Here is a 13,095-nt window from a genome sequence, read left to right on the forward strand (position 1 = left end):
CTATTTGAACTATAACTACCTCTGGTTTGATAACAGCTGCTTTTATCACAGAAAAATAGTAAGAGCCAAGATACTTACAATTTCTCAAATTTGGAAGGAGAGCTGCTAGAAAACTGTGCCATATGCACTGTCCTTCACAAAGCCTGTGTGTAAAGGCCATGGGTCACTACCACATTTCAGCAAATAGCATTTTTCTGTCTTGCTCTTTCTACAAATGCCACTTCTTCTGTCTAAATAAGGCAAGACACTTAATGATTTTTAAAAAAGTCTCAGATGATGCCATAGAAACCACCAAAATATTAGGTGCCTCCTATCTAAACACAGACACACAGAGTTAAGGAAAAAGGCTATTCAATACTTGTTAAGGCATGGCAAGGATGACTTTATGTAGGACCACTGTGCTAGGAATAGGGCCCACTGCAAATGGGGTCTTGAGTGGCAGAAAGATTGTGCTCAGGTCTGAATACACACAGGCAAGAGGGAATTTATAGCCACAGAACAGGGTGGGCAATAGTGGATGGAAAATTACTAAGAGGAAACATCAGGGGTGGAGGATTCTGGCTAAACTGACCTAACAGTATGCCTGCTGAAGACAGGCCAAGGGCAATCAGCTACCACCCAGCAAATAGTGGAGGATGAACTTGACCAAGTATCAAAAATGGAGTGGGGTTCTTGTTCAACTGATTTAGTAGGGTTCTTTGCTAACTGGGTTTTATAAGGAAGTGCACAAATGGGAAAAAGAGAAGGTTCAGAAGCTAACTAAAAGTTGGCAAGCAAAGAATCTTTGTCAACACACACACACTAGTTGTAGCAACACACGTTTCAGAAAAAGTGATGTCAAATTCTCATCTTAGAAGAATTTTAAGGTAAAATCAACTCAATCCCTCTAACATGAGGGCATGAATATTAATCCTGTTATTTTCTTTCGCTGTTACTGGGTCAGCTTTAAATGAGAGTGCAAGAAGCAGCCTACTAGAACTGGACTGGCCAGGTACCCCAGGGCCTTTGTCCTGCAGGTGTGAAGTAGTGACTCAATGGACAGATAAAGGCTGACAGAGGAAATAATCCCAAACACAGCACAAAAGTGGCATTTTGGGGTTTGTATGTTAAAATTTGTCTTTAGTAGATGAGCATGACAGAGCTTCGGCCTCAGCTTCTATGGCAATTAGTGCAGTTCCAACGCCCAGCTGAGCACTCTGAGGAAGGAGAGCAAGGTGCAGTGTGCATCAGCTCTGTTATATGATTACTTTTATTCTGCTGCGTTTTACCTGAAACGTCCTGCTGAATTTTTACCAGAACAGCCTAATGAAACAATCCTAGAAGTTTCATCTTGTAATGCAGCCACTTTTCCATCAAAACTTGCAGAATCGAGAGCCAACCCAGACCTCTTCTGAGAAGATGGAATGATTCTGTTCAAGGACGTTTCCAACAATTTTGTCAGTAACATTTATTTCAATTAAAGAAATGTGAATTCAGAATGAATGTAAGGTAAAACCTCAAAGTATTTAGCAAAATAAATGCTATAAAGAGTTTGCAAGAAATATATGTGATACCTGTGCAATGTGTTGCAGACAGACAGAAATAAAAATAAAAAGCACATTCTGAAAAGAATCAGAATTTGATAAGTTCTAGTTTGTAAAACTCCATTCAGTGGTACAGCATCCCCCAGGGTGAGGCAATTTGCCTTTTTATCAATAGTTATAAATCAAAAGAGCATATTTTCCTCTTCTAGTTGTGACCATCCCAGCACTGTTTACATGTACAGACCTGAATTCTTAGAGAAACAGTGAACTAAAACAACACGTGGCACTTTACAGGGCTTACATAAAATATACTATAAAACATTTTCTTTTGAAAATAAAAACAGTATAATCTATTTCCAAAGCATCAAACAGCTGAAGCAAACATAAACTGGAACAAAACTTCCAAACAGAAGCTCAAAAACCTTGGCAAAGCCATACATGTAACATTCAGCTTCATTTATCAACTAAAATACTCACTGAAAGTAATGATTTCTGTACATGTAAACTGAGTGTAACATTTCAATGTTGTAACAGAAATTGCTACACATTATCAAAGCATGTTCTTTGGATCATTTTAAGAAATTTCAATTATGATGTAAATGAAAATTTAAAAATAGAAACAGTGCATCTTAAGGTTTTTCAGACCTACACAAGTAAATTCCAAACATGTAATTTATTATATGCTTATGATTTGGAAAAAAATTTTCCCTGAGCACTCTTTCTGCCTGGTTAGAAAAATTAAAACATGCTCTAGAAAATAGAATTTCATTTTTATTCTTCTCAAATATATGGAATTTTTTTACCCATTTAATGTATTGGGGAATTTTTTTTAGACATCTCTAAAGTAACTAGCAATCATACTGCTTAAAGGGCTATTTGAATGGCTATAGAAATACTGTTGGGTCTTAAGAGCCCTGAGAACTGTATGGTGAGTGGCTCATATGACTGAAATGATTTACTTGAAACTATCAACAGTTACTTTAACAAATTCAGAATGGCACTAATCACAGAAGAAAGATAATAATCCAGCTCAGATGATCAATATAAATGTTAAAAACCAAAAGAATAAAAATTGAACTAATATTGTAAAATTAACTCTTTTGTCCAACATAGTACTGAAATACCTAATCCTTGAAACTTTAATGCAGTTTTAAGATCTATCACTCCTTAATATTCATGCAAACTCAGCATCCTTGGATATTTCATCCTACAAAGTGCAGGTCTCAAAGCTATCCCAAGACTGACAGCCCCAAAGACACACTACCACCAGTGCACACACTATCAGCTGTGTTCCTTAATTTATAAAGGTTTCACAAACACTTAGTTTAGGCCTCTTCTCCCGGAAATAAATAAAGGATAACAAATGTTAGGAGTCTTAACTATGTAAATTTATAAATAGTTGTTTCCTATATAGTCTAGAATCATACTAAAAGAAAATCAAATTTAAGAAGTATCATATTTACAATTCAATTTTCATAAAATTTAACTATTTCTCTTCGTATTATGATTTGCGTGACTTGTAAGAATAATTATTCATAAATAACTTAAAAACATTTAGAAGTCATTGTTCTGAAGACATTCAAGAGGGGAGCAGTGTCAGATGTCTAGGAATATGCCTTCTGTCATCTCAAGTGCTTTATGCTGGACGTCCTTGACCAAAACGGCTTCTGGACCTGGATTTTTTCAAACAGAAAAGAAGGTCAAAGTTGCTTCTAAAACAACAGGAAGTTGTTATGGCTTCAGATTGTGTTTACCTGGTATATTCAAAGTGCAATGGATCTTTATGTAGTTCAACATGCATTTTCTAAAACCTTTGGAGTAAGTTTTATTATTTTGGAATCTAGAGGTTTTTTTTTGAGAGACAATACTACAGTGTGTACGCTGTAGTTTCTCCAGTGAAACAAGTGAACATTTACATTAAATGGGATACACAAACATTACAGAAGGCATCACAGCAGCTCAATGCCACAAATTAATGAAAAAAAAAAAAACAACACTTTTTGATGGCTGAAGTGTCTGGATTTCTGAATTACAGGTAAGGGATTAGGATCTGTTAATAATAATGCTCATGTCTCAATAACTGTTAATCTCTAAAAATTTTTTTTGTGATGTAAAGTGACACAGAGCCACCAGTTAAATTTTATTAAGAAAAATCATAAAGGCACAGACAGGAAAGACTTCAGTGATTTATATACAGCTATATTATATATTCTACAAATAGAACAAAAATTCTACTAATTTATAGTAGCATTAAAGCTTATATTTTTAAAATATTTATTTATTTGAGGGCGCCGGATTCTGTCCCGGTTGCCCCTCTTCCAGGCCAGCTCTCTGCTGTGGCCAGGGAGTGCAGTGGAGGATGGCCCAAGTCCTTGGGCCCTGCACCCCATGGGAGACCAGGATAAGTACCTGGCTCCTGCCATCGGATCAGCGTGGTGCACCGGCCGTGCCGGCCACTGGAGGGTGAACCAACGGCAAAGGAAGACCTTTCTCTCTATCTCTCTCTCTCTCACTGTCCACTCTGCCTGTCAAAAAATAAATAAATAAATAAATAAAAATTAAAATATTTATTTATTTGAGTGGCTGAGAGGCAGAGACAGGAAAGGGGAGATAGAGACAGAGAGAAGTTAGACAGAGAGACAGAAAACAGATATGCAGTTCCCATCTACTGGTCTATTGCCTAAATGCCCACAATAGCTGGGGCTGGGCAGCATAGAAGCCAGGAGCCAGGTTGTCCATGTGGGTGGTAGGAACCCAATTACCTGAGCCATCACTGCTACCACTGAGGGTCTGCATTAGCAGGAAGTAGGACTCAGGAGGTAGAGCCAAGAACTGAACCCAGGTATTCTGATGTAGGACATGGCCATCTTAACTGATAAGTTAAATGTCCACCCCTACAGCTTACATTTTCATCAGTAGCTGACTCAGAATGGAGACAGCTCAATAAGCAGTAAAAAAATATTTAAACCCTACACTTTCATTAAATTTTATGCGTATAACTTTTTTTTTTTTAAATATGGAATGCTTCATGAATTTGCGTGTCATCCTTGTGCAGGGGCCATTCTAATCTCTGTATCATTCCAATTTTAGTATATGTGCTGCTGAAGCGAGCACTGCATGTAACTTTTTAAAATCTTAACTTTTAAGTTAAAATTTGTTTGTGATAAATGCACTGAATCAACATATAAAACCAAATTCAGGGAGGCCAGTGTCATCTTAAGCTGCTGCCTGAGATGCCAGCATCCCATATGAGCTCCAGTTCAGGACCTCGCTGCTCTACATTCAATCCAGCTCTTTGCTAATATGCCTGGGAAAGTGGTGGAAGATGGCCCTAGTGCTTGGGCCCTTGCCACCCACACAGGGGACCTGGACAGAGTTCCTGGCTCGTGGCTTTATAGCCTGGTTCAGACACCATTTTTGGAGTGAACCAGTGGATGGAAGACCTCTTTCTCTCCATCTCTCCTTCCCTCTCTCTCTGTAGCGCTGCCTTTCAAATAAATATATAAATCTTATTTAAAAAATCAAATTATGTGCTTCTAATGTTCATATAAATTACCCTAAAAAAATGAAAAATGTAACTACAAAGCCAGTGGTGTCCTGAATTTTATGCTGCTTTACCTTGTGCTTTTCTCTGAGCTGCTTTGCCGTGCACTGACTGGTACTGAGGCCTTGATTTGTGCTTCGAGCCTGGAATAAATACCTCCTGCAAACTGTAGAACAAAGAAGCAAAGTTACACTCACAGAACTGATAGAAGCAATAATTTATTTAATTACATATTTTTAAATTTAGAATTCTATTTTGATCTTTTAGACTCAGGCTTTAGCAGGATTTACAGATAGTAAAATTCATCATTTTAGTGTAGAGTTTTGGGTTTCGACAGATGCATACAGTTGTGCGACCACTGCCATAATGAAGACAAAGAACAGTTCTATTAACAAAAGAAAACCCCTTTATGCCCCTGTCAGTCAGTCCTTCCACTACTATCAATTCCTTGTAACCAATGAACTATTTCTAGTCTCTCTAATTTTGCAGTTAGAGCATTATATAAATGGAATCATACAGATGTAACCTTTTGATTTTTTTCTACTTAGCATAATGTTGAGGAGATTCATTCACGCTGCTGCAAGAATCAGGAGTTTGTTCTTTTTTATATGTATAGATTGTTTACCTATTTACCAGGTAAATGATATCATCTAGAGTGTTTCTAGTTTTTGGTCATTATGAATAAAACCACTAGAAACATGTGAGAACTGACCTGTATGCCAAATGTATACAAGAAACTGCCAGAGCAGCTATTTAGCCTGGTAGTTGAGATACCTGTCTCCCATAGGGGTATGCCTGGGTTCAGCTCCTGGTTCTAGCTCCTAACTCCAAATTCCTGCAATGCAGACCCTCGGAGGCAGGGATGATGGCTCAAGTAATTGGGTCCCTGCCACCCATGTAGGGCACCTGGCTTGCATTTTCAGGTCCTGGCTCCAGCCCCAGCCCAGCCCTGGCCATTGTGTGCATTAAATACATAGTACATAGAAAAATAAACTGTCAAATTATTTTCCAAAGCAACTATTTTTTGCATTCCTAGTAGCTATATATGAGAATTCCACTTGCGCCACATCCTTACCAACTATTTAACACAGAGAGAGATCTTCCACCCGCTGGCTCACTCCTCAGATGGCTGCAATAGCTGCAGCTAGCGGTGCAGAAGCCAAGAGCCAGGAGCTTCTTCCCTGTCTCCCATGTGGGTGCAGGAGCCCAAGTCCTGGGGCCATTTCCTACTGCTTTCCCATGTGCATCAGCAGGGAGCTGGATTGGAAGTCGAGCAGCCAGGACCTCAAACTGGTATTCATATGGGACGCTAGTGTTGTAGGCAGAGGCTTAACTCACTGCCACAATGCCAGCCCTTTTCATGCATCTTTAAAAAATATTTATTCGAAAGGCAGAGTAACAGAGAGGGAGAGTGGGACAGGGAAGAGGTGAGGAAGAGAGACAAGAGGGAGAAAGATAGATACCTTCCATCTGCTGGTTATTTCCCAAATATCCCCAAAAGCTAAAGTTGGGCCAGTCAAAACCAGGAGCCAGGTACCCCACATGGATGGGGTCTCCAGGTATCCCACATGGATGGCAGAGGTCCAATTATTTTGGCCTTTATCTATTGCCTTCTAGGGGCATTGTCAGGATGCTGGATCAGAACAAGAGGAGCTAGGACTTGAACTGGCTCTCTGATATGGGATGTGAGTGTTCCAAGCAGTAGCTTAACCTGCTGTACCACAATACCCCACCCCAGTATTTTTTTAAGTTTATTTATTTATTTTTTAAAATATTTATTTATTTATTTGAAAGTCACAGTTACACAGAGATAGGAGAGGCGGGGGGAAGGGAGGGAGAGGGAGGGAGGGAGGGAAAGGGAGAGGGAGAGGGAGAGAGAGGTCTCCCATCTGCTGGTTCACTCCTTAATTGGCCGCAATGGGTGGAGCTGTGCTGATCCCAAGCCAGGAGCCAGGAGCTTCTTCTGGGTCTCCACATGGGTACAGGGACCCAAGGACTTGGGCCATCTTCTACTACTTTCCCAGGCCACAGCAGAGAGCTGGATTGGAAGCAGAGCAGCCGGGACTTGAACCAGCGCCCATATGGGATACTGGCACTGCAGGCGGTGGCTTTACCTGCTATGGCACAGTGCTGATGCCATTTTTTTTTTAACTTTAGACATTACAGTTATTATATTATGGTATCTTATTAAAGTTTAATTTATATTTCCCTAATGTTTTGTGCATATTTGTCATCTAAATATTTTTTCATGGTATCTGGTTTATTTTTCCCCACATATTTTATTGGATTATTTATTATGGAGTATGGAAGAGTTCTTTACATATTACAGATACAAGTCTTTCTCAATAAGTATTTTATGCATATCTTCTCAGTTTATGGCATATCCATTCTCTTCATTCTCTTTGTAGTGATTCTCAAAAAGAACTTAAAAATTTTGATGAAGTTCAATTTGTCCATTTTTCCTCTAATGGATCATGGTTTTGGTGTTATAGATAAGAAATACTTGCCTAAATCAAGCTTACAAAGATTTTCTCCTGTTTTCTTTTAAAAGTGTTATAGGGTAATAACTGTTTAAATAACAGAATTAGGGCAAGAACTATGATGCATATATGAATCCAATACAATGATAATACATTATGACTAACATGTAATTCTAGTAAGAATTTAGGTATTTCTAGCCTTTTTCAGCAGGGTAGCATTTTACCTTAGAGATGACTTCCAAGCACCACATGCAGTTGGTTAAAATCAGCATTTTCAGAAAGTCACCCTCTGGATATCCAGCATTTAGTCATCAAAGCAGAGTTAAACTAAGTTTGTGTGACCTCACACTATCTAATATGATATACTTTATTATGTGTTATAGAGGACCTATAGACATGGATAGTAAGAGGAGTTGGAGGGGGTGGTGTTATGGCATGGCAGGTGAAGCCACTGCCTGGAATGCCAGCTTCCATGTGGGCACTGGTTCAAGTCCTGGCTGCTCCACTTCTGATCCAGCTCCCTGCTCATGCACCTGGGAAGGCAGCAGAGGATGGCCTGAATACTTGGGCTCCTACACCCACATGGAAGACCTGGAGGAAGCTCTTAGCTCCTGGCTTTGGCCTAGCCCTGCCCTAGCTGTCGTGGCCACTTGGGGAGTAAATAAGCAGATAGAAGATCTCTCTCTCTCCCTTCCCCATCCTATAACTCTGAATTCCAAGTAAATAAAGTAAACCTTAAAAGAAAATTAGAGATGGTGGAAAACTTTTATGTAAATGAACTGGTTAACCCAAACATAATATGAAAATGAATAAATTACTCCTCTTAAATTCTGCTAAAATATCTTTATACTCTTCTTGTTGAGAATAACAGCAGGAAAGCATATCTTACATAAGTGCAGTACACTATTACCTCTTTTGTTTCCTTCGACTTGACTCGGTCCAGATCACCCAACCTCATTTTTATTAAGTGCCCTGTAATTTCAGACATCCGTCGCTGATCTGAAGGCAAAAAATAATAAACTTTACTTTTTATTTATTTACTAGGAAGACTGCAATCATCAAGGGTTTTGGAAAATATCTTGATATTATTTTACAGACACATACATATACTTGCATCTGTGAATAATTTAAGGCAGCAAGTGACAAAATGACTCATATGTGGCTAACTGTGAGAAATCTTGATTGCTGTAAAGGAGCCTAAAACATATTCAGACATCTTTACATGAAAGTAATGGCAAAAGTCAGTCTTAGACTTCAAAACCACAGATGCATGCGTTGATACATTATATCCATTGGAACTATCTAATAATGAAATTGGTCGGTTCCAAAAAGAAAAGTGCAAATTTTGAGCCTATCCCAGATGGAATCTTTGAAGTTATTCAGCATGAGGGGGCTTCAAAAACTTTGTGGGAAAATGGAATTAAAAGATTAATTTATGGGGCTGGCATTATGGTGCAGTGGGTTAAACTGCTGCCTGTGATGCTGGCATTCCATATGGGTGCCAATCTGAGTCTTGGCTGCTCCAGTTCTGATCCAGCACCTGTTACTGCGCCTGGGAAGGCAGAGAAAGATGGCACAAACGTTTGGGGTCCTGCCACCCACCGGGAGACCCAGACTGAGTTCCAGACCCTTGGATTCCATTGTAGCCATTTGGAGAATGAACTAGTGAATGGAAGATCCTCCTCTATCTGTAACTCTGCCTTTCAAATAAATAAATCTTTTAAAAAATTTACAAAAGATCATTCTGTTACAAAAAATTTGGAAATTCATGCATAGTTTTTTTCTCTTTTTTTTAAACATTTATTTTATTTATTTGAAAGTCAGAATTAGAGAGAGAGAGAGAGAGAGAGAGAGAGGTCTTCCATCTGCTGGTTCACTCCCCAAATGGCTGCAATGACTAGGGCTAGCCAGGCTGAAGCCAGGAACCAGGATCTTCATCCTGGTCTCCCACAGGGTGTAGGGGCCCAAGTATTTGGGCCATCTTCCACTGCTTTCCCAGGCCATAAGCTGAGAGCTGGATCAGAAAGGGAGCAGCCAGGACTTGAACCGATGCCCATATGTGATAATGGCATTGGCTCCGCAGGCAGCGGTTTTACCCATTTTGCCCCAACACCAGCCCCAGTTTTTTCATACTCTGCATTTTCAATGAACTTTTGGAAGACTTTGTGCTTCATGAAATGCAATATTATTTAGACCTCATTTGTACATTACCCAAATAATAAGGCTCACCATCTTCTCTTTGTGCATCCTGGTTGAATCTCAAGGATCTTGAGGCATCCCACTTATTCTTCTGCATACTCACACTATTAAAAAAATTGAACAAATATCAGCATTCTGCTGCATTAAGAGTGAACATCCAGCTGGATTCCAGAGTAATTACTTACACAAAAGGAGACGCATCTCTAGAAGATGACTAGAAGAAAACAGACAACAATAAGCCCAATTAGAAAATTCCTACTGATTGGTATTATAGTTAATAATAGCATTTATATTTACTGAGTGCAAGACACAATACCAGCAGTATTTATAAGTATTATTTCATTAAAACTTTGTAACAATCAGTTGAGACAGGCACTGTTATTATTTCCATAATAAAAGAGGTTCAGAGAAGTTAAAAAACTTCTCCAAGGAGATACAGACCTAGAATTTGAACTCCATTCGATTTGTCAACCTGGGAGTCTCACGCTTATGCATTCTTTCACAATTAACCCACTTGTGTGCCTGTGATACTTAACACAAGGTGAATATACAGCCTGTCCAGTGTGACTGTGTGGGTCTAGTCTCAGCACCAGCCTTTCACACATTTTCAGAACCCATGGCTCTCTTTGAGCCAGCTGTGGTGGCTACTGCCCTCTTAGTCCCTTCTGGATTTCACCCTTCCTCAAAACCCCAGGGAAATAATTATTTTTAAACATCAAAACCAGAATTTGTCTTAACCTTAAAAATCTACTTATTTACTTTTTATAATTTTTTTTAGTAACACTGGTTTAAAATTCAAAAGATTCAAATAGTAGATATAATATAAAGCCTCTTACTGCTGTCTTATACACATTCATTTCCCTTCCTTAGAGGCAGTCAATGTTATCAATTTCTTAGGTAGCTTTGCAGAGATATTTCCTATATACACATGAAAATTCATACATAAGGGCTGGTGCCGCGGCTCAATAGGCTAATTCTTCGCCTGCGGCGCCAGCACACCGGGTTCTAGTCCTGGTCGGGGCACTGGATTCTGTCCCGGTTGCCCCTCTTCCAGGCCAGCTCTCTGCTGTGGCCAGGGAGTGCAGTGGAGGATGGCCCAAGTACTTGGGCCCTGCACCCCATGGGAGACCAGGAGAAGCACCTGGCTCCTGCCATCGGATCAGCGCGGTGCGCCGGCCGCAGCGCGCTGGCCGCGGCGGCCATTGGGGAGTGAACCAATGGCAAAGGAAGACCTTTCTCTCTGTCTCTCTCACTGTCCACTCTGCCTGTTAAAAAAAAAAAATTCATACGTAAGTATATTCCCTTACCCTTTTACACAAACCGTAGCACACTGTGCCACCACACATTGTTCTTCACCTTCCTTTTCTTACCTGCCAGTGTATCTTATGGACATTCAATCTCAGTCTATAAAAACTTGGTTGATTTTTACATTGCTGGCTTTTCAGTGTGGTATTCATTATTCTTTTTCAGATTTTTCCTGGCTATACTTGCTTGCCTATTTCTTCCTATAAGCTTTAGAAAAATAATGGATAATTTCTAGTTACCTTCTCTGATGCCTTTTCCTTCTTTTGAGTACAGGGTGAAGATATTTGTTTTTTTGGTTGTTTGGTGAACTTCTTTGGCTTCTCCTTTTTCCCTGATAATGGAAGGTCAATGTTATGAGTATGGATCCCACATACTGCTTCAATTCACTTGCTACCTTTAAATAACAAAAATATTACAATAGGGGCCAGTGCTAAGGCACAGCTTGTAAAGCCGCCATCTGCTGTGTAGGCATCCCACATGGGCAACAGTTTGGGTCCCCGCTGCTTCACTTCTGATCCAGCTCTCATGTGCCTGGAAAAGCAGAAGATGGCCCAAGTCCTTAGGCCCCTGTACCTGTGGGAATCCCAGAAGCTCCTGGCTCCTGGCTTTGGCCTGGCCCAGCCCCAGCCACTGCAGCCATTTGGAGAGAGAGGGAACCAGTGGATGGAAGCTTGCTCTCCCTCTCTGCCTCTGCTTTTCCTTCTTTTTCTTTGTAACTCTTTCAAATAAATAAATAAAATCTCTAAAAAATCATTATGATAATACTGTTTTTTTAAACTAACAAATTGCCCCAGGGCATAAAAATATATGGAGAAGTCAAACTGAAATTGCTTTAGGTGTCAGTGCTGTGACATAGCAGGTAAAGCTGCCGTGTGCAGTGTCGGCATCCCATATGGGCACCGGTTCATGTCCTGGCTACTCCACTTCCAACCTAGCTCACTGCTATGGCCTAGGAAAGCAGTGGAAGATGGCCCAAGTCCTTGGGTCCCTGCACCCATGTGGGAGACTTAGAGAAGCTCTCGGCTGCTGGCTTCAGCCTGGCCAGCCCCTTGCCACTGCAGCCTTTTGGGGAGTGAACCAGCAGATGGAAGCTTTCTCTCTATGCTTCTCTCTCTTGCATGCACATTCTCTCTCTCCCTCTCTCTGTGACTCTGACTTTCAAATAAATAAAAAACTTCATATTTATTTTTCTGAAGTTAACAGTAGAATTGCTTTCTAATCCCAAAATGTTTTATATAAAATAATATAGCCTAGAAAAACAAAATTTGAGAATGGGTGGAGAAAGAATTCACATAAAAAATTTTTGGCGCCGCGGCTCACTAGGCTAATCCTCCATCTTGCAGCGTCGGCACACTGGGTTCTAGTCCCGGTCAGGGCACCGGATTCTGTCCCGGTTGCCCCTCTTCCAGGCCAGCTCTCTGCTGTGGCATGGGAAGGCAGTGGAGGATGGCCCAAGTCCTTGGGCCCTGCACCCCATGGGAGACCAGGATAAGTACCTGGCTCCTGCCATCGGATCAGCGTGGCACGCCGGCCGCGGTGGCCATTGGAGGGTGAACCAACGGCAAAAGGAAGACCTTTCTCCCTGTCTCTCTCTCTCACTGTCCACTCTGCCTTTCAAAAAAAAAATTTTTTTTTAAATGGCTTTTGCTTAAGTAGGAGATAGGACAGGAATGATCTCTGAAGTAGTAGTCTTAGGAGGAATTATATGATGGACTAAAGCATTCCTAGAGCCAATATTCCCAAACTGTTCTGGCTGACAATTTAGACAGTTTAGGGAAAATAGAGAAGGGGAGAAAAGCAGGACAAAGCATGTCTCTAAAAACAATGTAAGATACTAAGAATACTACCCTGGATAACTATGCCCTAAACATCAATTATTTGCAGTCACCTTCACAATTTTTGCTATATCATTTAAAAGGGAAACTTTTGGGGCTGACTATGGTGTAGTGGGTAAAGCCACAGTCTGTGGCATCAGCATCCCACATGGGCACTGATTCGAGTCCAGGCTGCTCCTCTTCCAGTCCAGCTCTGCTTATGGCCTGGG

General features: G+C 40.5%; 1 protein-coding gene and 1 non-coding gene across 8 annotated transcripts in view; both read right to left on the reverse strand.

The window, feature by feature from the left end:
* Positions 1-1,432: 1,432 nt before the first annotated feature.
* The window catches only part of SANBR (SANT and BTB domain regulator of CSR), a 71,823-nt gene continuing 60,160 nt past the window's right edge, over positions 1,433-13,095 (reverse strand). For all 7 annotated transcript variants that reach the window (XM_008254366.4, XM_002709853.5, XM_070069086.1 and 4 more), the window contains 6 exons: positions 11,291-11,382; positions 9,932-9,960; positions 9,777-9,850; positions 8,458-8,546; positions 5,142-5,233; positions 1,433-3,196 (listed from right to left, as the gene is read on the reverse strand). In XM_008254366.4, coding sequence (XP_008252588.2) covers positions 3,160-3,196; positions 5,142-5,233; positions 8,458-8,546; positions 9,777-9,850; positions 9,932-9,960; positions 11,291-11,382 — 413 coding nt within the window. In that variant the 3' untranslated portion in view covers positions 1,433-3,159. The remainder of the gene's footprint in view (positions 3,197-5,141; positions 5,234-8,457; positions 8,547-9,776; positions 9,851-9,931; positions 9,961-11,290; positions 11,383-13,095) is intronic.
* Positions 4,534-4,637, reverse strand: LOC127490411 (U6 spliceosomal RNA). The gene has a single exon (XR_007918370.2). It is a non-coding gene; the product is annotated as a U6 spliceosomal RNA (small nuclear RNA).

The sequence above is a fragment of the Oryctolagus cuniculus genome, chromosome 2 (genome assembly GCF_964237555.1).
Source record: "Oryctolagus cuniculus chromosome 2, mOryCun1.1, whole genome shotgun sequence".
In the NCBI taxonomy this organism is placed as follows: domain Eukaryota; kingdom Metazoa; phylum Chordata; class Mammalia; order Lagomorpha; family Leporidae; genus Oryctolagus; species Oryctolagus cuniculus.